The following is a 26,561-nucleotide window of genomic DNA, read 5'->3' on the forward strand; positions in this document are numbered from 1 at the left end:
AGCTGGGCAGGGCTAAAGCTAGGAGCTTCTTCCCAGTCTTCCACATGGATAGTAGGGGCCCAGGTACTTGGACCATCTTCTATTGCTTTTCCCAGGCTGTTAATGGGGGAGCTGGATTGGAAGTGGAGTAGCCGGAACTTAACTGCTGTTTATGTGGGATGTTAAATAGAAGGTAATGAGTTTGCCAGCTATGCTGTATCACTAACCTAAAATAGTGTTTGCTAGAATATACTCTATTGTTCATTACTGATTAGTATTCTCAGCTACAAAGTGTGTTCTATGAGTATTAATTCTTATATTTTAGGAAACTATTCTTGAATTGCTATACTGTTTTTGGCTCATTTTTAGAGATAGTAGATCCTGTGAACTTTTAGAAAGAGGCATGGGGTTGGCATTTTAATGCATTGGATTAAGCTGCCAATTATGAAGGTGGTATCCCATTTCAGAGTATTGTTTCAAGTCCTGGCTGCTCTACTTTTCATCCAAGTCCCTGCTAATGTGCCTGGAAAAGCAGTGGAAGATGGCCCAAGTGTTTGGGTCCCTGCCTGCCATCAACATGGGAAATCAGGATAGAGTTCCTGGTTCCTGGTTTCTGTCTCCCAGGTTGGCTAAAGCAACCATTTGTGGAATGGTAAGCAGATGGAAGATCTCTCTTTGTCTCTGTCACTCTACCTTTCAAATAGGTAAATACATCGAAAGGAAAGGGAGGGAGGATGGCTGTGTTCTCTTGTTTAGTTATGTACTAGATCCTCTTTGTGCTCATTATTTATCACTCTCTCTCTTTTTTTTTTTTTTTTTTAAAGATTTATTTTATTTTCATTACAAAGTCAGATATACTGAGAGGAGGAGAGATAGAGAGGAAGTGGAGCTGCCGGGATTAGAACCAGCTGCCATATGGGATCAAGGCGAGGACCTTAGCCACTAGGCCACGCTGCCAAGCCCCTATTTATCACTCTCTCACAAATAGCTATGTTTAGGGTTTCTGTAATGTAGTGGTTATTACATTTGTCTCATACAAATCTTGATTTTTTTTTGTCTCTTTTTGCTTTTTCCCATTTTCTTGCTTTGTTTCTAATATAAGGCATCTTGTGATTTTCTTTTATTTATCATTTTCCCTTTAGTTCTGGTACCTCATTTCTGATTTTTGTTCATGAATTTCTTGTGCTATATAAGAATGTCTTATGCCTATTTTGAAAATAGAAGGCTACAGTTTTGACATGTTTGTGTTGGTATCTGTATGTTTTGATTGTTGTGTAGGGACTGTTTTTCTTTGCTGTGTACGTTTTTCTTATAATTTTATTGTAACTGCAGGTTTATACATCAGTACTTTTACATTTGTTTTTGTGTGAAATTAGATTTCTTGAACTCAAGAAGGAACCATGGCGTTAATAGCCTTTTCTATAACTCATAGTGCTCCCTCTTCTGTTGTGTTCCTGTAGTGTAGGAAAGTGGCAGCTTGCTCTGGGAGGGTTTCTGGCTCTGTTTTTGCTCCCTTACTTTCATGTGGACTTTTTCTTTCCCTTCATTCTGTTGTTCCAATGTACTCAGTTTTGATTCCACGTATAGCGGTGTCCTCTGTGTGGAGTCCTGTTCTGGAAGCACTAGTTGATTCATTCTGAAGAATTTAGTGGGATCAGACAGCCATACCCCTGTAGATTGTTACACTGGGCCTCCTGCCAGTTGGACAGAAGAAATTTTCTCCTTGATTCACTTGCTGTTCTAATGTTCCAGTTTGGGTTTTGTTTGTTTTTAGTGAAGACCTAGTTTGGTTTTTGTTATTGTTTTGTTATTGTTTTGTTGCAGTTGTTCTTAGGTTCTTCAGATACCTTCTTCAAATAGTTTTGATATAAATTTTACTTATGGGTTGGGTTTCGCTATCTGGTCACAACTCTTGTTTTGCTTTTGAGATTTATTTATTTATTTGAACGAGTTAGAGAGGGAAAGATCTTCCATCTGCTTTACTGCCTAGATGACTGCAACAGCTAGGACTGGACCAGGTAAAGCCAGGAGTTTCATCTTGGTCTCCCATGTGATTGATTGACAGGGGTCCCATCACTTGGACCATCTTTCACTACTTTTCCAATTGATAAGCAGGAAGCTGGATTGGAAGCAAAACAGCCAGGAAGTAAACTGGTGAGTTGCTGACATCACAGCAGTGGCCTAATCAGTTATGCCACAGTGCCAGCTTGCCAACTATGCTATGTGAAGATTGGATGTATTTCTTAAAAAATACGGTTCTAAATTAACATATATGTTCATTGAAGAAATGAAATCTTGTATAGTATTTGCAATTTTTTGATTAGTTTTAGTCATCTTAAAAACATATTTTCAAGTATTTATTTGCCTCTCAATGACATAGGGAGACAGAGACAGACAGACAGACAGACTTTTCTCCAAAGAGATTTTTCACCAAAAGGCTGCAACAGCCAGATCTGGTCCAGGTCAAGCTGAAGCCAAAATTTGGTCAGACCAAACTCCATCTAGTTTTCCAAATTGGTACAGGGCTCAAGCACTCTGACATCTTCTACTGCTTTTTCAGGAACATTACAAAGGAGTTAGATTGGAATTGAATTCGCTGGGACTAGAAACAGCAGTCTAATATGGGATGCCAGCTGTAGTTTCTGTGTCACAATAGCAGCCGCTTACTTAAAAAAAATGTATTTGAAAAAGAGAAATCTTCCATCTGTAGGTTCATTTCTTAGATGCCTGCAGTTTCTAGAGCTGGGACAGGGCCAAACCTAGGAGTGAGGAACTCAATCCAGGTCTCCTATGTGACTGTCAGGCACTAGAGCCATCACCACTTTGTCCTAGGGCTTGGGTTGGCAGGAAGCTATAGTCTGAGGAGCTGGAGCTGCCATTTGAGCTGTAGTACCCCAACACTGAGTGCCTGTCCCTGCATGGCACTAGAGGCTTTCCAAGATAGGGGTCTTTGTATGTATGTTTGGGGCATAATTTATAGTATTTGATAAGAATCTAGCAAAAAGTGCCTTCTGGAAAAAATGATATTGTGTGATTGAAACTTTCACATATAGCTTCAGAGGGCTTTACCAGCTAGTGTCTGCTTATATGGTTCTTGTTGCTTCTACTTAATGGAATTTGGTACACTTGAATGTTTAAGAATAAAAGGCAGTTATAGAGATGTGACCAATAATAATTCATGCCCAAGGTCCTGTAATGAGAGATGATAATTTACTGGAGTCTACAGGCAAGTTGATCTAACCCACACTTCTCTCCCATTCTGTTTGTCTCGATTCTGTTTCAATCTCCTGCCCACTGTTTTTGTCTTCCCAGATCTCAGTGTTTGTTCCCCTCTTCTGTTTCCCTTGTGGATTAAGGAATTATACTGTAGAATTAAAAAGCATTTGTAAATGTAGGTTGTGTTTATTAAATCAAGTTCCATTTTCCCCTATTCCCAATTAAAGGCTGTTTTTGCAGTAAAATATTCCTCCATCCGCATTTCAGAAAGAGGAAATTGTTTGCTTTTTTTCCCATAAACTCATACATCCCTGTTTCAGAACACATCCACAGTGGGTTTTCACTAGTCCCAAACATTCTGTTTAGAAATGTAAGGAATATAAAGATGTTCTGACTTCACTGAGCAAATAACCTGTGGGGGAAAATTTGACAAGTACAATTATTATGGATTTGTTTTCCTTACTAGACAAGTGGTCTCCTCCAGCTTAGAGAGGCCATAATTCATCCTTGATTTCCCAAAAATCTAGCACATAGTAGATGATCTGTAAATGTCTGTTTAACAGATCACAAGAATCCCAATGACTATGAAAAAATACATAAAGGAAGTGTCATGAGAAAGGATAGTGATTAGAAGGGCCCAAGACTGAGTAGGAGGGAGCATCAGGACCACAATTGGCACATACTGCCTGAGTGCTCGTAGAGGACTAGAGATTAGAGAATGGATGAAGTGCATATAATCATGTGATAGCTCACCAACGAGCTCACATCATATGTTGCGGATTGATGGTCTAGGAAGGTGCCTTTGATGCGGCATCAGCTAGTGGCGTGTGGGTAGACATGTGAAGCAGGTTTCTGGTCATTAAGTGTGCCTATCAACAGGATGCGTGAGGACTACCTTGTGCTCATTGGCCCACACTTTCAGGCCTCCTATCCCATGCTTGGGTGTGTACCCACCAGCAGAGCCCTCTGAGGAGCACAAAGCCAGAGTCAGGCAGTTGCATTTATAAGCTCTTTCGTACATTGTTGCAACACTGGCTTAGTTTGTGCTTGCACTAAATGTACTGGGAAACCTGAAACCCTTCCCTGTTATTGCTGATTGCTGGTCACTGTCACTTAATATTTGCATAAGTTATGTTGCTAGATATGGAGTTTGTGATTTCTGTTCTGATATCTTGCAGAGTGGAACAGAGATTGGGTCCAATGGCCTGCAGGTAGTCCAAGCCAACGAGAGCTCTAACAGCTGTTTTCAGTGTGGAGCAGGCCTGGTTTCATCAGCTAATTTGCTGCTTTTCAAATGGAACATCCTGCTGTCTTCAGTGTTACTGATTTTTTTTTTCAGCCTCCAATAATCTGTCTGACATGAAAATCCTACCAAAAATTACGCACTCATAAATTTTCTACAGAGTTCAATCCAGTGTTATTTGAGAGCTAGCAATAATTACATTGAGTATCTGTAATGGTGCTGATCTGTTTCACAGCTGTGAAAACCAAGTCAGAAATGCAAGAGCCAGGTAAAGACCATTATTGAAGGCTCTCTCTGATGTCAGCCCTAAGCATCGTTTATCTATTACCTCTCACTCACAGATGATCCCATAAACCCCAAGAAATGGGCTCTGTGATGCCCATTCTGCAGATTGTTATGGAAGCTATTTGTCCAGGGTTTCAGTATTATTAAGTAATGGAATGAGGCCTGGAACCAGTTTGCTGAGGCAGAACAACTGCACTAGTCACTCCAATGCTAGAGGCTGCAGCTCCATCCAAGGAAACTAGCACAGCTGATGAACAAGGCAAAGTGAAGCCCAGGTTAGCAGGTCTTTGAAAACTGATGACTCAAAACCATCATCACTCTGACAGGTCAAAAAAGGCTCATGTGATTGATTCATTTTTGTAGTTCAGGTTGCTTGTGTTTATGGATGGCCCTCTCATGATGAGGTAGGAGACAAGTGTGGCCAGTTGCTGTCACTGCCTTCGCTCCACTCTGCCTATTGCACTTTATGCTTTTCTCTGACTCTGGTTTATTTTGTGCCCCCTAAAACCCCACTCCAAAAGATAAAGTCTCATACTTTAGAGATGATCTGGAGAAAATTATATCCTAAGAACTCTGTTCAAGTGTTCCCCATGGATTTCTTGTTTGCACTGTTGGAAGTGTTTAAGCTGAGAGATTTTTTTGGCAGGCACTGGGAAAATGTATAGGTCAGGAGTAGCTGATAGTGCTTTGAAATAATTGATAGAATCGTGTTTGGTGTCGAGGTAGTAACAGGTGTTGTAAAGTAGAACAAATAAAGCCAATTATGATGTCAGGATCCCTGGGGCCTGAAGGGGTGGGTAGAATGATTAAAAAATAAACCGCAGTATCCTGGCACTTTGCTCTTTTAACCCCATTATTAAATCATGACTTCTGTTGGAGGAAAATAAATGAGAACAAAGAGTGTATTTGGGATACAATCTTTGTGTTTTAAATTTGACTAATGAGTGGTTTTAGCGCTTTCATTTGGTTCTCAGTCAACCTGTGTACAAAGTGTCAATTAACCAATAAATATGAAAAACAAGAGTCAGGAATGGTTGCACCATTCCTTCTAATGAAATTGTGACTGGGTGGGAAATGCAGGCCCTCGAGAATATTCAGGTCTTCTCCAGTGAATGAGCAGTGGTGGAGTCGAGGCCCTGACCCCTGGAAAATGGACACATTTAACTCCTCTCAAGCTCACTGTAGTATCTCGTGGTTAACCTCAGTTATGGTAAGAAATGTGTTTTTATTTGACTCAATTGCTAAATGGGTTTTGAGACCTAGATGGCTGCAGTGTAGCTGTGAAGCCATGTATTTCCAACTACCTGACCTTCAGTCTCCTGGCGATTCCCTTTCTCTGCCAATTTTCTTGAGTCTTTTTTCACACTCTCACGCCATCTCTCTCCGCTCTCTCACCCACCTCCACACAATTGCGAATGAAGTAAAGCCCACCTATGTTCATTTTTGTAGGGGTAAGGGAACAAAGAGTAGGTGAGAAATGTACCTTAAAAAGAGAGATGTGTCCTTGTGCAATGAAGCTGACAACATCTCAGCACTATCAAAACCACTTGCATAACAACCTTGGAACATTCTTCTCCACATTGGCATCTCTAAGGTTTCATCAAATGACTATTTCCCCATCCCCAGCTGCTGAAATAGGTTGAAGCAAGGAATGGCACCCTCCCCTACCACCATCAGTGGAAATAGAAAAAAAAAGAACTGAAACATTTGTCCCACTCACCTACCTTCATACATTGACCCTCCCCACCATAATTGGAAGCCCACATAGGTTTGCATCCCTCTCAAATGGGTAAACAGTATTAAAAATAAAGAGAGATGTGGAGAGCACTAGTGAACCATAGCAGTCAGCAGGGTTGTTGGAAGCCAGAATCCCAACATGAATGTGTAACCCTGGGTGCTCTGATTAAAGGGCTATGCTATGGCAATTAGTCTCACTTTCTGGGTCTTCCTCTGAGCTAAAGAGGAACATGGGACATGTTGAAGGTAAGGCTAGAAAGGAGCAAAGGCTATCAACTAGCTGGTTAACAGAGATTGCTCCTTGTTCTCTTTTACTCCATCTGTGGAATTTTCTTTACTTTTTGGTCCTGTTATTGGTCCTCTGGGCTGAGTCAACTGTACATATGTACAGGTGTGATGCTTTTGTGGGGAACAGGGTTGACAGCACCAGGATAGAATCTGTGCTTTTTCTGGTGAATATGCTGTCATTTCTTGCTGCTGGCTCAATTTTCCCAATTTTCCTCCATTCCCCTGGTTCAGGCTTGGTCTGATTAGGATAATTATAGCAGCCTGCCAATTGGCCTCTCTGCTTCTTGTCTTCCTGTGTTATATGGTAAGCTCCAAATGCTTCCAGTGAAGTTACTCACTGCTTGTTGAAAGCTGTTCTCTTGCGCCTTGACTTATAGTTCTGAGTGGTAGGGCTTGGTCTTGTGCATGATGGTATGATTCCCACTGCCCAACACAGCACGTGGCCCCTGTAAGTTATGGTAGAAAGGATGCCTAGAAAAGAGCCAGCTTTGTTTTGTCCTCGGCCAAAACACTCAGTGGTCAATCAGTATGCACGGAGCACTAGTGTGTCCCCCATGTGGTTAGTTTAAGCCCTTCTCCACAAAAAAGTTCTAGGTGCCTCTCCTAATGTAAGCAGGGAGTATTCTGAGAAGTGTTGCTGGTCTTTGGAGAGCACTGTTTTTGTGAACTCTGTTTAGAGATTTGTGACCAGCTATTGTCTGTTCTGCTTGAGGCCTGGAATAGATACATTGGTTAGATTGCAGCAGATATTATTTCAGGGGTCTTTCTCGGGACATGATTGATGCTCCCTAGGGGAGACATAGAGCCTTTTTTGTTCTAGAGGTCTCTAATGCAGGATCAGGATTACTACTCTTGCCAGGAAGACATACCAGAGAATTCTTCCATGGCCCTTCCTAGATTCTAGATCCGGTAACTCAAAATGAAAAACTACTTTGGAGAGTATTTTTGTTTTTCTGTTTGTCATTGCATAGTCCTTTAGAAGCTTGTAAATATAACTACAGTCCAGAGATGCTCATTGTATGTTTTTCTGGTTAAAGAAAAGGGCTGCATTTGTATTCCCTTAGAAGACAACACTAAGCGTTGGTTCAGGGTTCAGCACCCTGCAGAGGTTTGTGCACATGTTTTTCTTACTGGTTCAATTCAAGTTCTGCCTCGGAGACAGGATAGATGCTCATTTGTGTGAGGCAGGGATCTTGCCAGGACTTGTTGGGGAATTTTGAATAAAAAAGCAAGAGGATTGGGCTGTAGTAGTCATGGCAACGGGGCCTGTAGTCTGGCTGTGACCAGCCCTCATTAGGAGCTCCAGGCTGCAGGGAGGTGAGTGGCACTGCTTCTGTTCATGTGTGCTCCTTTTGCCTGTTGGTCTGAGGAAGGGTCATCTGGTAACCGAGCTGACCTTTCTGAAGCCCTGATCCATGCCTTGAACTGAGCCTGAGCTCTGGGCACAAATAATTAGTCCCTGCCCTTCGGAAACTGAGCATAATGGGGATTTTTTACTCTGAGCACATATAGGTATCTGCAGGACTTGACAAATAAAATGTTTTTGTTCCAGCTGGGGTGACATTTACCGTCTTGGAAATATTTTTGGGGCTGCTTTTTCTGCAGCACTTTTTACTTCTGAGAACCAACATGGTTTTCCTACCTGTTTTTCACAACAACCCAGCGCATTAAGGAAACTGGACGTGTGATAAATTCTTTTCACTTGACAGCTGGTGGAAGGAAGATCCAGAAAGATAAGAGAATTTGGCTATATTCAGTGGGGCATCAGTGAACAAGCTGAGTGGGTGGATAAGTTCCAGCTGTCATGGTGACATGGGCAGCCAGGTACCCTGGGCTTTGTGCCATTGTGTTCAGGTTTGACTGAAAGTCCTGCAGTGGGAAGTTTCCAGATAGTACTCTATTGAGGACATCCCATACCTCTGTCTGCTTTGGAGGTTACAGAGCACACACAACATTTGGTGTTGAGGTAGACACTTTACCACTGTGGCGTACATCCCTGTTGGCCCTGTTCCCAGAAGCAGGACAGCTAACCTCCCTGCAGCCTACTCTAGGAGCTGCCTGACGAGAGCAGGGTTCTTGTCACTGGGCCTAGGGTGAGTTGAGAATAAGACCAACTTGGACAAACTTCATTAGTAGGAAAAGCTGACCTCTTCTCTTAGTCAGAAATGGACTGTGTGTAGGTTAATTTGGAAAACAAATTCTTTTTATTTCCCTTAAATGTTGAACTTTAGAGAATCAAGATGGCGGAATAACATGTTAGCAGCGAAAAATGGGGCAAACGGAGACTTTATGATGGACCATATCAATCAGTGGACGACCTCATTGAGCGAAACTGGCAGCGATTCATAACCGGAGAACTATTATCACCACTCGAGCACATATCTCAGAGCATGCCCCACATCCGGGACTCGGGGTGGGCGGGAAACCGGGTGGGGCTTCTCCCTCAATATCCTCCTTTACCTCAGATACAAGATGGAAACAATATGGACATAATAGTATTGCCCACTTCCCTATCCCCCTGAACCCTTTTTTTTTTCTTCTTTCTTTTTCTTTTTCCTTTAACTGTAATTAACTATGTAAAGATTGTCAACAACAACACAATAAAATAGATTTAAAAAAAAAAAAAAAAAAAAAGAAAGAGACAATAAGACCAAAAAAAAAAAAAAAAAAAAAAAAGATGGCGGAATAGGGAAAGAACATGTTTAAACAGATGGAGAAATATTGGCCAGTGTTAAGCAAAGAGGGCACATTGCAGAAAATAGAAGAGGACAGAACAACAGCAGAGTGGTACCTGGGGACGGACAGACACACAAAAGCAGCAGACACAACAGTGTGGTATGGTGTTGCAGTGACTGATAAACCAGCAGCATTCAGCAAGCAGCTGAATCTGAACTCCACCAGCAGCCAGAATTACACCAAAAACCAGGTGGGAAGGGACGTCTACCAGGAGCTCAGGTGGTGAGCCCAGACAAAGAACTGCCCATTCTGCTTTTGCCAGATCTGCATATGGGCTCTGACCCTGGCCATTTATCCAGACCCCTTGAAGTACTTATCACATTTGCACTGCATTGGGTAGACTAATTGTTTAGGAATTCAAAGACACTACAGATTTATTTAAAACAGTTTAAGTGGTTTTGTTGAGATACAGTTTATGCACTATCACATTTAGTAAAGTGAACATTGGAAATAATTTTAAAATATCCTAAGGAAGATTGACAGATTAGAGGAGTCGTTTCCCTAGTATTTCATGAACTAGAAAGATTTTCCTAATTAAGAGAAAAAAAAGAAATAAAAAAACTTCCGTAATTGAAAAGCAGAGTAACAGAGAATGGGAGAAATAGAGAATGAGATTCTATCTGCTGGTTCTCTCCCCAGATGGCTACAACACCTGTCCTAGGCTTGGCTGAAGCCAGGAACCTGGAACATTTAATCCAGGTCTCTCATGTAATGACAGGGGCCCAGGTACTTAAGCTATGTTCTGTTGCTTTCCAAGCTGCATTAGCAGGGAGCACCCAGAAGTTTAACATGCACTCTAACATGAGATAGTTTATCATAGGCAGTAGTTTAACTTGGTAAACCACAACACTGGCCCCAAATCAGAAAACCTTTAAAAGAAGAAACAAAATGGACTTAACCTCATGGCTTGTCTCAGATCTGAGTGCCTAGGTTTGATACTTGACTCTTGTTTCTGATCCACTTCCTGTTAATGTAGACTATAGAATGCAGTTATGATGGCTCGAGTAATTGGGTTCCTACCATCCTTGTGGCATGCTGGATTGTTGTATTCCTGAATCCTAGATTTTTATCCCAGCCCTACCGTGGATGTAATGGATGTTTGCAGAATGAGCCACTGGATGGGAACTCTTTTTCTTCATCTTCTTGTCTTTTTCTGCCTCTCTGCTTCCCAAATAATTAAATGAAAATTTAAAAAAAGGAAAATGGGGTGGAGGGATGCAAGCTACTTTTTGTTCTGCTAAGTTAGAAAACAACACACTGTCATCATCCTCATCTCACTTTATACAAGCATATTTGAATACTAAAATGATAGTGACTGTATAATATTAGGAAGAAAAGGCCTATTTATATTAGATGCTTTTAACTTTTTCATTTCAGGACCATTGGAAAAAATTGCCACAATAAACGAAGAACTTCAAAACTTGGTGACTTCAAATAAGAAGAATTTATTTTAATGTAGCTCTGGTTCTTAAAATTCTATTTTGTAATAGTTCATCTATCCTCATCTGCTCCCAAATAAGCGGGCCAGTCAGGATGTGGAGGTGTGGACGATAGAGAATGGAATGTAGCGACTAACAGATGAACCATGTACAGTCCTGCCTTGATTTGTAGATACCCAAGGCCCTTATGTAAAGAAATCTTGTTTATCTGGAACTTATACATCTCCTTCCATAGGCCAAAGTTACCTCTGGGTTACTTGCACAGCCTGGTACAGTGTGAACATGTAGAGGAAATAATGATGAGGAAAGAGTCTATATATACCCAGCATAGACGTAGTCTTTGAATGTTTTCCATATGTGGTTAGTTCAGGCTGAGAGTACAGAAACTGCAGGTACTGAGAACCAGCTATATGAGAGATTAAATAATTACACGGACCATGCAACTAAAAGAGATTTATTCTTGTAAGAAAATTCTAATATGCATAGGATTTTGGGTGTGTGTGTGTGTGTGTGTATTCCATGGACCTTTTGAAGCCTCCTCATACTACAAATTAATAACGTGACCTTACTGAAGTGATAGAAAAAAACTAAGGTGCTTTGTAAAGCAGAATCTTGACCAGACAGTGTGAAAGGAAGAACTACAGAACTACAGAGGAACTACACCAACACTGTAATCCAGTTTGGTAAATGTATTTCTCACAGGGCTATGGGTTAACATTAGAAAAAAAAAAATTTTTTTTAAATAGGTACTTGTGGTACAATGGGTTAAGCTGCTGCTTGTAAGGCTAGCATTTTATATTAAAGTTCTAGTTTAAATCCTGGTTGTCTGCTTCTGATCCTGCTCCCTGTGAATACACCTGAGAAAGTAAAAGATGATAGCCCAAGTACTTGAGTCCCTGCCACAATGTGGGAGACCAGGATGGAGTGGTCAATGTGGGCATCTCAAGTGGTGTCTTAACTGTTGTGCTTATCATCTGTCCCTGGGTTAGCAGTTTTGAAACTACTATACGTGTATACTGGAATTGAACAATGAGTGAATACATTATGGAAAATAAGAGCCAAGTTTCTCACTTTCAGAGAAAAAAATTATAAATAAGGAAAGTAGGAAGACAAATGTACCTGTAGTGTTAGATTGGTATCAGTATAAACTTGTGGTTTAAAAATGTTTATGCAAATGAATAGATACAGAATGTGTAGGTGTGTAAGCATGACACTCTTATAGTACTGAACATACCAGATCTTGCTTTCTAAATACTGTTCTCTAATTTAATGTACTAGGGCTTTGAGAAGTAACTGATTCCAGGGGTAGGGAAAGAAAAATAACACAGTATACCTGAAACATCTTATAGAACTAGAATGTGTTTCATTACTTTAAACAAAGAATGGTGATGGAAAGAAAGGATCAAATGAAGAGAAAGACTGGCCTGACAAAGTTGTTAATTGCTAATGCTAAAACAGCTTAAACAACAAGATAAAGTTGAGTCTGTACACATATAAATAAATAATTAAATGAGTGGAGGAGTCACTGTTTCTCCTGAAATGTAATTCCAAGATGTAAATGTGTAAGGAAGGAGGGAAATAGCAGATTGCCATGAGCCAGTCACTGGAGTGGTAATTGTGGCAAATAGGTTCCACTCATTGTGTGCAAAGGCTTGAAGGGGATTTGTGTAAACTGGAAGTAGTTCCCCTACATTTTTAATTTTTAGGATTGATTCAGTATTTTTAAAAAATATATCCACAGTCATGTAATTATTAGTGCTGTCTTAAGTTCCGAACATTGTCATTGTCCCAAAAGGCTACCCCATGCCCATTCCTACCTTGCTGAGCCTCTGATAGCCACCATTCTACTGTTTCTGTACATTTGCCTCTTCTAGACATTTTGTGTAATAGTAGTTTGTGTACCTTTCACTTAGTGTAATTTTTTTCAAGTTTTCTCCTTTTTGAAGATAGGTTGAAGGTACTTGAAAAATTTGTGACTTAAAAGAAAATCAGGCTGGCATGATTCAATCATGCACAGCTGTTCTTTGCAGCAGTGGGCATCTGTGTGGCTTCTCTCCCACTTAAGTGAGAGCTATCATGCCATGAAAGATTTGACGGACATGGACATGAACCCCCTGAGGCCCTAGAATTGTCTTTTGGTTGTGAACTAAAAGTCAACAACGACTGTCACTTTTGAGTGGACATTAACAAGAATGACCACCAGTTATCTTTAAGACTGGTCAGTTAGGTGCTGATGCAAAGGAAAAATTGCACATTGTTGAAGCAGAGGTGATGAATTATGAAGGCAGCCCAATTAAAATTACACTGGCACCTGGAAATATCTGTACAGCCAGCACTTTCCCTTGGGGCTTTGAAATAATACCACCTATGATCTTAAAGTTGAAGTGTGTTTTAGGGCCTATGCATATTAGTAAACAGTACTTGGTAGTTGTGGAGGAAAATCCGAATCAGAAGAGGAGGAAGATATAAATTTACGAAGTGTATCTGGAAAGTTATCTTCCCCTGGAAATGATAACAAGGTGCCACAGAGAAATACAAACATTACTGCTAATTAAGATGATAAAGGAGAAGATGGTGATGAAGATGATCATTTTAATGATTAAGAATCCAAAGAAACAGCTCAAATGAAGAAATACGTATGAGATGCCACAGCCAAAAGTGAACAGGAATCAAACCATAATGAAAAAAAAAATCAAAACCATCAATACTAATATCAAAAGGTCAAGAATACTTCCAAACACAGGAAGGAAAAAAAAAATCCAACCTTCTAAAAACACTAAAAAGGGCCCATAGTAGTGTAGAAGACTTTAAAGCAAAAATGCAAATAAGTATCAAAAAATGTTGTCTTGCTCCCCAAATGGAACCCAGGTTCATCGGTTATATAAAGAATTTCTTTGGAATGACTGACCAGGAGGCTGTTCACTGCTTTGGTACAGGAGGGAGTGTCCTTAAAAAAATAGTTTGTTAAACAGTTTGTTAAAATTTTCCATCTGATATCATTTCTGTAACAGTTGATATCTGGCTGTTCTTTTTATAATGCAGCGTGAGAACTTTCCCTACCGTGTTTGATAAATGTTGTCCACATTCCATTGCCAAGAATGTGTTGTCCAAAATGCCTGTTCAGTTTTTAAAGACAGAACTCTGTGCTTGGTTTTACATCTATGTGGATGTTGATGATAAGATACAGTAGTAGTGATTGTCAGACATGGAAATGGTGGGGAGATGAAAATAAACATGTTGGGGAGTGGCATAGCAGGCTAAGCTGATGCCTTGGACTTCAGCATCCCATGTGGGCAATGGTTCATGTCCCAGCTGCTCCATTTCCCATCTTGCTCCCTGCTGATGTCCAGGGAAAAGCATCAGGAGATGATCCAAGTGTTTGGGACCCTGCTACCCCGTAAGAGATTCAGCTGTAATTTCTGACTCCTGGCTTCAGCCTAGCCCAGCCCCGCCCCAGCCATCTAAGAAGTGAAACACTGGATGGAATATGGAATATCCTTCTCTCTTTCTCTTTCCCTCCCTTCCTCTTTCCCTTTTTCCCTTTTTCCCTCCTTCACTCTGCCTTCCTCTCAATCTTACTTTCAAATAAATTTAAGCTCACACACACACACACAACAGTTGTAGTGCAGCAATTTAAACTTCTGCTGTGATAGCAGTTACCTGTGTCATAACTGCTAATATGCCTAAGAAAGCAGTAGGAAGGTAGCAAAAGTGGTTGTGCTTCTGCCACCCGCTGGGAGGATCACAATGGAATTTCTGTCTCCTAGATTTGGCTTGACCAATTCCCATCAGTTGCCAACACTGAGTGGAAAATCAATCTCTCTTTCTCTCTCCCCTTCTCTCTCTCTTTCTCTCTTCCCCTCTTCCCCTTCTTCCCCTCTTCATCCCTCCCCCACCCCACATACACTGGGTTGCTCTCCACCCCTAGCTCTGTCACTCTGTCTTTCAAATAAAGTAAAATATTTTTGAGTATTTGTCAGAAAGGCAGAATGAGAGAGTTGATTGATTTTAAATCCACTAGTTCACTCCCTAAATAACTAGTGCTGGTCCAGGCCAAAGCCAGGATCCCAAAACTCCATCCAGGTCTCCCACGTGGGTGGCAGGGGCCCAAGCACTTGTAGTATCCTTTTTTTTTTTTTTTAAGATTTATTTATTTTTATTGCAAAGTCAGATACACAGACAGGAGGAGAGACAGAAAGATCTTCCATCCAGTGATTCACTCCCCAAGTGGCTGTAGTGGCTGGAACTGAGCCAGTCTGAAGCCAGGAATCCAGAGCCTCTTCCCTGTCTCCCACATGGGTGCAAGGTCCCAAGGCTTTGGGCCATCCTTGACTGCTTTCCCAGGCCACAAGCAGGGAGCTAGATAGGAAATGGGGCTGCTGGTATTAGAACTGGTACCCATATGGAATCCCAGTATATTCAAGGCAAGGACTTTAGCCTCTGGGCTACCATGCCAGGCCCACACTTGTGCTATCTTGTGCTGCCTTCCCAGGCACATTAGCAGGGAGCTGGATCAGAAGTGGAACAGCCAGGACTTCAATGGAATACTTCAACTCACTGCATTGTAACATTGGCAAAATAGATCTTTAAAATAGATATACACGTTTGAATTATACTAAGCAGTCCACTAAAGTTAAAAAAATTTTTCCCATGGAAAACAAAGTGAAAAGATTATTTTTATATATTTTTTAAATCCCCTGAATAGTTTTTTTTAAAGATTTATTCATTTTTTTAAAGATTTATTCATTTTATTACAGCCAGATATACACAGAGGAGGAGAGAGAGAGAGGAAGATCTTCCGTCCGATGATTCACTCCCCAAGTGAGCCGCAATGGGCCGGTGCGTGCCGATCCGAAGCCAGGAACCTGGAACCTCTTCCGGGTCTCCCATGCGGGTGCAGTGTCCCAATGCATTGGGCCATCCTCAACTGCCCCCTCAGGCCACAAGCAGGGAGCTGGATGGGAAGTGGAGCTGCCGGGATTAGAACCGGCGCCCATAGGGTATCCCGGGGCGTTCAAGGCGAGGACTTTAGCCGCTAGGCCATGCCACCGGACCCAGGATTTATTCATTTTATTACAGCCAGATATACACAGAGGAGGAGAGACAGAGAGGAAGATCTTCCGTCCGATGATTCACTCCCCAAGTGAGCCGTCCTCGACTGCTTTCCCAGGCCACAAGCAGGGAGCTGGATGGAAAGTGGGGCCACTGGGACACGAAGTGGCGCCCATATGGGATCCCGGCGCGTTCAAGGCGAGGACTTTAGCCGCTAGGCCACGCTGCTGGGCCCGAATAGTTTTTTTTTTAAAAAAAGATTTACTTTATTTTTATTACAAAGTCAGATATACAGAGAGGAGAAGAGATAGAGAGGAAGTGGAGCTGCTGGGATTAGAACCGGTGACCATATGGGATCCTGGTGCTTTCAAGGCAAGGACCTTAGCCATTAGGCCACGCCACCAGGCCCTGAATAGTTTTTTAATAGCCTACATTTCCATAAACTTTTTGAAGAGCCCTGTATTTGTATTTCTCATGTCTTTAATGGTTAAGTGATACTTAATTATATGGACATCTTTATCTCTTAGCAGACATCTGTTTGAAGATTTTAGCTTGTGATAAATGCTGCTATGAGCATTCATGTATAAGTTCACTTTGGGCAAGCACATGTTGTTAGTTTTATTGGGTCCACAGTTGACTGCGGAATTGGTGGCTTCATATGGTAAATCTAACTTTTGAGACACCATCAAACTGGTTTTTTTTTACAGTTTGGCAGATTTTCACTGTTTTTGCTCGCTGCAGTGCAAGAACTTAGTTGACCTGACTTTTTTTGGTTGATCTAGACATGCTGGTTCCACACTGATAGGACACCCTGAGAAGTCCATGGTCTCACTTCTGTGCTGTTTCCTCCAGGGATAGCTGGCCTCAAATTCATTGTGAGAAAGCTTGCTCTTTGTCTATCTTGAATCATTTCCCCTTATTCTAGGAGCATCAGGGTGATGAGACAAAATGGGAGACTAAGAAACTGCTGCGTATCATGGGAGAATAGGGAGAAAGTCCTCCTGGGCTCCGGGCACATAAAAGACATTAATGGAAACACTGAAAGGATCTTTAGCTTAGTTAATGATATTGTTAATTTTCCAGTTCTCACCATCATATTGTGTGAGGGATATATTAAAAGTTTATATATTGTTTTTGCAAATTTTGCCTGTGTAAAGGGAGTTCAAATTTTTAAAAAGCAAAAAGGCAAAAAAAAAAAATATTCCAGAAAACTTAGAAAGAAATCCCTTTGTTCTTGTTTACATGTCTGCAGACTGGCTGCACTGACAGATTGCTGCCAGATTAGGTGAGGCTCACCAGGGCTCTGTTCAGATCCACAGTTGCATCCAGCTCTGTTCCATGGGTCTCCTTACTGAAGGCTAGTAGTGGCAAGTCTTTTTTTCTCATGGTGGTAACAGAATCCCAGGACTATCCAGTTACAAATGCATGTTTGATATGTGTGTTTGGTACATTGTATCCCATAGGTCAGATTGTGTCACAAGCCAGGTCCAAAATCAAGAGGCAGGAAGGTACCACTTATCTGTGACTGATGAGAGGATCTGCCAAGTTTCATTGCAAAGGGTATGACTGGCAGGGAGAAAGAGAACTTATTATATTATTATATATTATATTATATTATATTATATTATATTATATTATATTATATTATATATATTGATATCATATATTATTAATATTATATTCTACCACAGATCCCCCTGACCCCTGGGGAAACTTGGCATTTTTTTTTAAAACCTGTGTCATGGGAGTAACTGAAGTCAGTGGCAGTCTGCATAGAAGTCAGAACTCATGCATGAGGTGTCCTTATTTATTGTGCAAAGGATTTCCCCAGGCTGGGACACTCGGCCTTGGAATTGGCCTCCGAGGAGCCAGCAGTGAGCACACTGGCCTGAGGGTTTTGCGGTGGTTAGTTGGCTTCTCTGGGGACCTCTGCTCTGCTCTGCCTGTGCCTTTTCTCCCTTCGCTCCTCAGTTCCCTAACTCCCCCTGTGGCCTTTTCCTGACTTATCTTTGCCTCTGGTGCTTTCCTGGTGTTATTCCCAGTACTTTTGTTGCTTCTTGGAGACCCTTGCAGGTCAGATCACATTTTCTTTCTAAGTTGGCCTTTTTCCCAGTGGGGTGGAAACACTTAAAATACTGCATGCTCATTTGCCTCTGCCAAGACTGCTGCCATGACTGCTTTTCTATATTTTAAATGAGCACAACCTGTATTTTCAGTTAATACTATTGTGGTTGCTCTTGCCCCCTGTGGCAGCTTACGTGAAGGGAGCAATTTTGGAATTTTCCCCAAATAAAATAAATTGATTCAGATAAGATCCCAGTCTCCTCTTTGCCAGCCTAGCAGGGTGCATAACCTGTTATGTCTGGGGCTTATAAATGCTTGTACTTTTTTTTTTTTTTCATTTCTGTGGCCAGACAAAAGTCTGAAAATTCAAGATATCATTACTTTTGTAAGAAACTATTAACATGACTGGTTGTTATGAATATACCTGTTTCATGAAAATCCTTTCAATCTTTTCATTTAGGCAGAATTGCCTGTATTTCCTCTCTTACTTAAAATTTCATTGAAGAGACAATTTTGAGTTTACCATGAATAGGCCCCTATACTACCAGCTGCATTATTTATAAAGATTTATTTATGTGGAAAGCAAATTTATTTAGAAAGCTGGTTGTCTCTCCAAATATCCAAGCCTGGGGCAAGCCAAAGCCAGGAGCCAGACTGTGTGAAAGGCAGGAGCTCAAGCACTTGTGCCACATTTCACTGCCTTCCTGGGCACATACACAGGGAATTGACTGTACATAAACAGCCAGGACTCAAACCAGCACTTATATGGGATATCGTAGATAGATATGATAGATATCATATATAGATAGTTTATGCACCTATCACACCAAAATGCTGGCCCCAACCAGATAAAGTTTTTTACGACTGAAAGATAGCTACTGATTGTGTTATATGCTGAGACGGGTTTATGGTGCTGTGAAAGCCTTAGGGATGCATAGGTCAGGTTTGAGGAAGTAAGAATGCTTCTCAGAAGAATTGACCCTGAGCTGGGATTGGAGTGATTAGGAGATAGAGGCTGAGGTTGGAAAGAACATTGTGAGCCAAAGGAGTAGCCCGTGACTGATCCCCTGGAAGGAAGGGGCATGTTTTTCTCATTGGGTACAAAGCAGCCAGTGGGCCTAGAACATGAATTAGGCAGGGAATATAAAGGTAGGCACAGACCAGATGCTGCAAGGCTTCACTGACCACAGGTCGCAGTCCTGTCTGTCCAAGAATAGACTGGAATGGTGAGGCTAGAAGTAATGGAATGGCAGAAATTCTTAATTTTAAAAAAATGAAGAAAAAGGAAATGAAAAAGAGATCCTTTATGAAGAGCAGTTGAATAAGAGGTGGCAATAGACCTAGGTAGGGGACCAGTTGGAAGGCTAATAAGGTGTCCACATGAGAGATGATGATAGTCTTAACAAAAATAGATGCAGAAGAATGGAGAGAAGGACTAGAATTTGAGACAAGTTTTGCAGGAGAAATCAACACATATGGGCGGCAGACTAAGTGAGAGGATAGTAAAGTGGAGAGGAACCTCAGTGGGACCTGTCTGGCATTCACCTGGGAAGGGCCCCTTCTGTATTCAGCTTGGGGTCTTCAGGTGAGGCAGACTCTGCGTTTGTGGATTCAGGGATGAGATCAATGCTTAGGAAGCTGACTCCGCCCCTTGCCCTTAGAAACAGCATAGAGGTCACTAATCTTATGCTGTTCTTGCTTGTGAGAACTCTCAGAATCTTCTCAGCCATTAATTCAGTTTCTCCTGGGAAAACCAGCCCAGGCCTCTTGAAGCTGTAGCAGGTTGGCATTCCCCACAGTCCTCCCAGTTGTGCCTGCTTGACTTACTCCGTAGCTCATGGGACCTGTTGGTTTCTGTGCCTGGCCCTGGCATATGAGGTTTCCACCACTAAGGTTTCCCTTCCTTGCCCAACCTGGGCCTCACATTTTGCTTCATTTGACACCCAACTTAACCTCATAAAGAAACTTCTCTAAAGAAGCGTATCTTCACTCCACTGCGATTTATTTTTACTTAATTAATTTAGTCTTTGTAACACCTTGTTTGGTCTTAGAAACCACTGTGTACAAAGGCTCGTGTACTATCTGTTCTCCTATGTTTTACCTGAAGATGCAGTAAATTCTTCTTCCAAGAACTGTCTAACTCACTAGTCTTTTCTTGGCTTTCAGGTCAGGCTGTCCCTGCTGGATCCCATGTGAGGCTAAATCTTCAGACTGGAGCAAGAGAAGTGAAACTACAGTATGAAGACAAGTTTCAAAATAATTTGAAAGGCTTGAAAAAAGGCAAAAGGTATAAAATCAACTGTAGGGCCCAGGAGGCTAAGTAATGACATTGATTTTCTTTTATGAAAAGTGATATCCAACTTTGTGTGGCTTGTTAGTTGTTTTTAATTTGAAATGTAATAGCATAAATTTGTGATAAATTTGTTACAGAATTTTATTTCTATCATCTTTGAAAAACAATAGTTTGAAAAGCAAATTGATACTTCAAAAGACTATAAGGGGAATGCTGAACCTGCTTTAAAAATGAAGCTATTTTTCCCAATACTTTAAGAGCACCCATTTGAATCTCAACAATTAATGCACTGATTACAGATGAGTCATCTATTCATTAAAACAAGGCCTGTTAGGCCTTCTGCTTTGCAGTAATGCTTCCTTGGTGAACAATAAAATTGCGTTTTTAAGTCTTTAATTGAGGCTAACTTTTCTTCTTGTTAGTATTAAACCAGGCTTCCTTGTAGTATAAGAGTAGAATTACTGCAAGTCCGTAGTGGATAGAGTTTGTCTTAATTTAATAGTCAGTTTAGATTTATTTGATTTTAAAGATTTCCAATTATTTTTAATTTGTTGCCTTACATTTAACAAATGCTTTTTATTTGTTTTTGCCTTGATCTTTTCTGAATGAAGGCAAAGGATGTTGAGGAATGGGCTTGCAAGGATTGCTAGAATTTTGCGGTTTGACACCTCGAAATAAATATCAGCCATAAAATTGCAACACAGGGACTAGTACATTATGGTCTGTGGGCCATATTGGGAATGTTGTCTGTTTTGGCTGGCTGACAAGCTAAGCTGATTTTTACATTTTTTCATGGTTGAGAAAAAATTGAAAAGAATAATTCATGACTCATGAAATTTATTTGCAATTCATGATTCAATGTCCATAGATAAATAAAGATATACTGTGAGGGGGAAACATTTGCTGTTACTCTAACCTCATTACTTTTTCTCCTTTGGAGTCTTATTATTATCATTATTATTATTACTTTTACTTATTTTTACCTACTTGAAAGGCAGAAAGAGAGAGATATTTATCTGCTGGCTCACTCCCCAAAAACCCACAATAACCTTAGTTGAGACCAACTTAAATCAGGGCTTCAAGAACTTGAGCCATTATTTGCTTATTCACAAAGTATATTAGCATAATGCTGGACCAGAAGTAAAGTAACCAAGACTTGAACCAGCTCTCGTGGGAATGATTGTTAAACTTAACTGCACATTTCCTTTCTCAGCTTTGGTAGGAAAGGGTAAACTCTTAACAGAACACAAAAGCCATTCGTTTACTAGATGGTGTGAAAGTTTAGTGCTTGTGAGCTAAGTGAGACTTGGCTGCCCTTAGTGGAGACTTTGTCTATCTGGGATGATCTCATTCTGTGCTCTTACAGTTCCATTTCGTAGTGTCTTCTCAGCTCTGTAAAACTGGAATGGGGAACTCTGACTTTCAAATAAATAAATCTTAACATTTACAAAGAGAGAAGGAGGGGACCTTGAGTGGTAGCCTAGTGGCTGAAGTCCTCACCTTGCATGAGCTGAGATCCCATATGGGTGCCAGTTCGTATCCCGGCTGCTCCACTTCTCTGCCAGGTCCCTGCTTGTGGCCTGGGAGAGCATTTGAAGACAGCTCAAACCTTTAGGACCCTGTACCCACATGGGAGACTTGGAAGAAGCTCCTGGCTCCTGGTTTCAGATTGGCTCAGCTTTGACCATTGTGGTCACTTGAGGAGTGAACCAACAATGGAAAGATCTTTCTATCTCTCCTTCTCTTTGTAAATCTGACTTCCCAATAATATATATCTGTTAAAAAGTGAGCGAGAGAAGGAGAAATAGAAATCTTGTATCTGCTGGTTCACTTCCCAAAAGGCCACAAGCACTGGGGCTGGGGCTGGGAAAGGGTCAGGCCAAAGCTAAGAACATCATGAACTAGGAGTCTCAGAAGGGTACAGAGGTCCAAGTATCTGGGCCATCTCTTGTTGCTTTCCTAAGCACATTAGAGGAAGTTGGATTGAAAGTGGAACAGCCATAACTTCAGTTGGGACCCATGTCATTTGCCAGCTTTGCAGGCAGAGATTATTTTGCTATTCCACCCTGCCAGCCTCCTTGATTCACTTGTTATTTTATAGAAAACTGCTGAAAGTATCTAGGCAGGAGAAGTAACTTAATATTGTGTAGTTTTGCAAGACAACTCTAGCTGCTGTATGTCTTGAGGAAAGATAATAGACAGACAAAATTTAGAGAAAATTAGGATTCCGTTTCAGTGAATCAGGAAAGACAGAATGGTAAAATTAAAAAATGAATTAATTTGAAGGTTACTTTGGAAGCTGAGGAAATCTAAATTTAGATGAAGGAAATGAAGGGAGAGGAGAACATTCTGGGATAAAGCCTTTTTGGGGGTTGGGGAGAGGGTGCTTTATGGTACAATTTATTGAAAGAAAAGTTGGGACAGTTTGGAAGAGAACAATCAAGAGTTGTGTTTTAGAGTCAGTCAGTTTGAGGTGCTTATCAAACTCCTAAGTGGCAAGATGAATCAGATTGCTGCTCAGGGAAGAGGTTTGGGTCTAAGATGTAAGTTTGAGTATCACTGGCAGATGACTTTAGAAATCGTTTACTAGAAATGGAGAGGACATGGCTCACTGCAATTCTCACCTTGCATTTGCCAGGATCCCATATGGGCGCCGATTCTTATTCCGGTAGCTCCAATTCCCATCCAGTTCCCTGCTTGTAGCCTGGGAAAGCAGTTGAGGATGGCCCAAAACCTTGGGACCCTGCACCCATGTGGGAGACCAGAAGAAGCTTCTAACTCCTGGCTTCGGATCAACTTACCTCCATCCCTTATGTTCTCTTGGGAAGTGAAGCAGCAAACAGATCTTTCTCTCTGTCTCTCCTTCTCTCTGTAAATCTGCATTTCCAATAAAAATAAATCTTTAAAAAAAAAAAAAAAGAAAGAAAAGAAATGGAGAGGACAGGATTATCCAGTATGGAAGTCTTAAGCATTTCAGCCTGAAGGGTTAGGTAAGAGATGAACTATCAAAGGAACTGGAGAAGCATTGACGGGATTGAGGGAGAACCATTAGACTGGTAACTAGAAGTCAGGCAAGGAGCATGTTTCAGGAAGAGAGAGAGAGAGAGAGGGAGGGAATGTGTGTGTGTGCTTATTTTATAAATGCTGCTGAGTAGTTGAGGAACATAAAGTTAGTGAAGGATTCATGGCTTTGGTAATCAGTTCTTTTTAATATTGATGAACAGGATTAGTGAGGTCAGAACATAGATTAGAGCCAATGGCAGTGTAAAGAGTGGCAGAGGGTAGGGTAGTGAGGGAAGACAATGGTTCATAACTTTTACTGGGGACAAGGAAAAACAGTATGATAACCAGAAGAGGCTGTGGGGTCAAAGGAGTGTTGGGATGCTGAGGGATGATCTGAAGGCAGAACTTGATGGTATAGGTAGGAGGGTGTGATTAACCATGGCAGTCAAAATCTTTGTGAAGGTAAGTAGGATCTGGACTAAGTTGAGCAAGGGTGGGGATACTCGTCTGTTGTGATAGGAGAGAAGGTAGGGATGTAGAGTTAGATCAAGTTAATGCATAGAGCTAATGATTAGAAGATGAGGAGGTTCATGACGATTATTTTTATTCTCTCACTAAAAAATAAAATGAGAACATACCAGCTTACACTCTGTGTGTGTGTATCTGTCTGTCTGTCTGTCTCTGTGTAAGGTAATGGGGACTGTTTGGTGATGAAGGATGACCTAGGACATTGGGTAATAGGGCAGTAGACAGAGATGGGAGTTAAGTTGGATTTGATCCTGGTCAAGTTTTTAAGGGTTGGAGAAAGCAGGCTGTCAAGCTGTCGCTCTTAATTCCTTAGCTGTCTCTTAGGTAGGGTACAGGTCAGTGACCTGTCAAGCAGTTGACAGGGACAGTGCTCCATGGAAAGAGAGATTGTGAACCTTACCCTTACTTTGTAGGATTGTGTTAAGTCTTTGAATGAAATATTACTTTTAAGAGATTGGTACACTATCTGACACATAATGAAGTGCTCAATAAATGGAAATGACTAGCTATTACTAGTGTAGGAGGACTGAGGTTGGAGAAAACAGGTGCATTCCTCAAGACCCTAAAGCATCTCTAGGAAGAATCAAAGACAGAATGATCCAGACTCCTAGTACGTGGCCCTTTCTGTACAACTAAGTCCTGCTGGGTTCTTGAACAATATGATTGATGCTTTTCTCTTGCCTAAAATAGAGCAGGCCATCAGCCCCTTTGCTCTTGCCCCCACCTCTGAAATTTTCTGAGTTATCCTTAACCCAGCCATAGCTACACAGCCTTAACACAGTCATACTCCACACTTGCCTTTGTGCACACCAGCCTTGTGCTTGCTTCTGTTCGTGAACTGAAATGAGTGCTAGTGCGTGAACCTGTGACCCTCCATGAATACCTTTTTCTCCAATCACAACGAGGAATTGGGGCTTGGATCAGCTCCAGTGGTCTTCATAACCATGGATACTATTCCAGTCTTGAGATTGCAATCACATTGGCTGCTTTCTCCCTCACCTTAGAAGCTGGCTATGGGAAGTGACTGGCCTTGATTCCTCGCCTCTATGTCTCAAATCACTTCTTTTGTCAGGCTACTGAACATCACCTACCTCTCTGAGCTCAAAGATTAATCTTACGTTGTGAATCTATCCAAGCTGTTTTTGTGAAGACAGGAAGACTTAGTGAACCAATTCAGGCACACTCTGGGATTTGAATCTTTGTTCTCCCCTTTCCTGGAAGAATATAAATGGAGATGGATGTTCTCCATGTGTCTGTGCCCACCGTCCTCCATGAAATTCTGCCTTGTCACATGCTTGAGAGCAGCATCACACTTTCCAGGATTGTGTTACCCGAGCAATGGAGTTAGAGCTCGGTCTCCATTGTGATTCTGTCTGTCTCAGGGCATTTTCTTCTGTCATGAAATAGCCACACGTCCAGTTACATTTTTCCTCCTCTAGCTTCAAAGTAAAGTTGTTGTGTCTGACACCTGGTTGCCTGAAGGTAGAGGTCTGATATTGCACTCAGAATTAGAGCTCGACTGGTGCTGCCTACCTTAGCATGCCAGCCATCCAGGGGCATTGTCTTTCTCAGGGAATGTGAGAGCTTCCTCCTGACTCTCTGCTTCTTTTTGGACAGACTGGACATCAACACCAATGCCTACACATCTGAGGAACTCAAGAGTGCTCTGGCAAAATTCAAGGAGGGAACAGACATGGAGAGCTCAAAGGAAGACCAGGTATGTGATATTCCTTCTGATTAGTAAGCCTGCAACATAGATGGCTGGTCTTTTATAAAATAATCATTTTCTGGAAGAGTTTTCAATAAACATGGGGTAATAATATGCTAAAACAATTTAAAGAGCTGTTCATAACAATAAGAATACTCCATAGGCTATTTTAAGAAATTCTGGGAGCATTTTTGCCATCATTTAGATTATCATCCAACTTTCCATTTCCTGTTTGGAGAAATTGATACAACATAGGTGTCTGTCCATTACCATAGACTTAGGTGGGGTAAACAGAGAGCAACCCAGTTTTCTATATCCCTTTGCTGTTACCTCCCCCTTTCTCCCATTCTGTCCCTCCCTGTGTCACTGCTTTTTAAATAAATAAATCTTTTAAAAAAATTTATTTGAAAGGAAGGTTTACAGAGAGGAAAGAGAGAGAGAGAGAGAGAGAGAGAGAGGGCTCTTCCATCTGCTGCTTCACTGCCCAAATGGCCACAACCCCAGAGCTGAGCCAATCTCAAGCCGGATATTTTTTCCAGGTCGTCCATGTGGTACAGGGTTCCAAGTGGACCATCCTCCACTGCTTTCCCAGGCCATAAGCTGGGGACTGTATAGGAAGTGGAGCAGCTGAAACATGAACCAGTGCCCCTATGGGATGCTGGTGCTTGGAGGTAGAGGATTAGCCAGTTGAGTCAATGTGCTAGCCCCTAAATAAATAAATCTAAAGAAAGTAAATAAGTAACATGGGGCTGCAATAAGAGGATGAGTAAGGTTTGCTCCTACTCTAAATTTCATTACAAGCATGGGAAGGAAAGGAGGATGAATCACAATTCCTTGGTCACATCTCATTTCCAGGAGGCCTTAGAGGTGTAAGACCTGTCCCTATAAGCAATCTTCCTCATAGATGGATCACGTGCTCCTGCCACAGCCAGAGATCTGTCAGTTTTTGAAAGGTGTGAGTTCTTCCTCTTCTTCTCATAGTCCCCCTGG

The 26,561-nt window shown here is 41.4% G+C and overlaps 1 protein-coding gene across 1 annotated transcript in view; it reads left to right on the plus strand.

Moving 5' to 3' along the window:
• Nucleotides 1-26,561, plus strand: part of SIL1 (SIL1 nucleotide exchange factor) — a 234,699-nt gene that overhangs the window by 123,972 nt on the left and 84,166 nt on the right. The window contains exons 4-5 of the mRNA XM_058677311.1: nt 20,206-20,326; nt 25,481-25,580. Coding sequence (XP_058533294.1) covers nt 20,206-20,326; nt 25,481-25,580 — 221 coding nt within the window. The remainder of the gene's footprint in view (nt 1-20,205; nt 20,327-25,480; nt 25,581-26,561) is intronic.

Source organism: Ochotona princeps, chromosome 19 (assembly GCF_030435755.1).
Source record: "Ochotona princeps isolate mOchPri1 chromosome 19, mOchPri1.hap1, whole genome shotgun sequence".
NCBI classification, from domain to species: Eukaryota; Metazoa; Chordata; class Mammalia; order Lagomorpha; family Ochotonidae; genus Ochotona; species Ochotona princeps.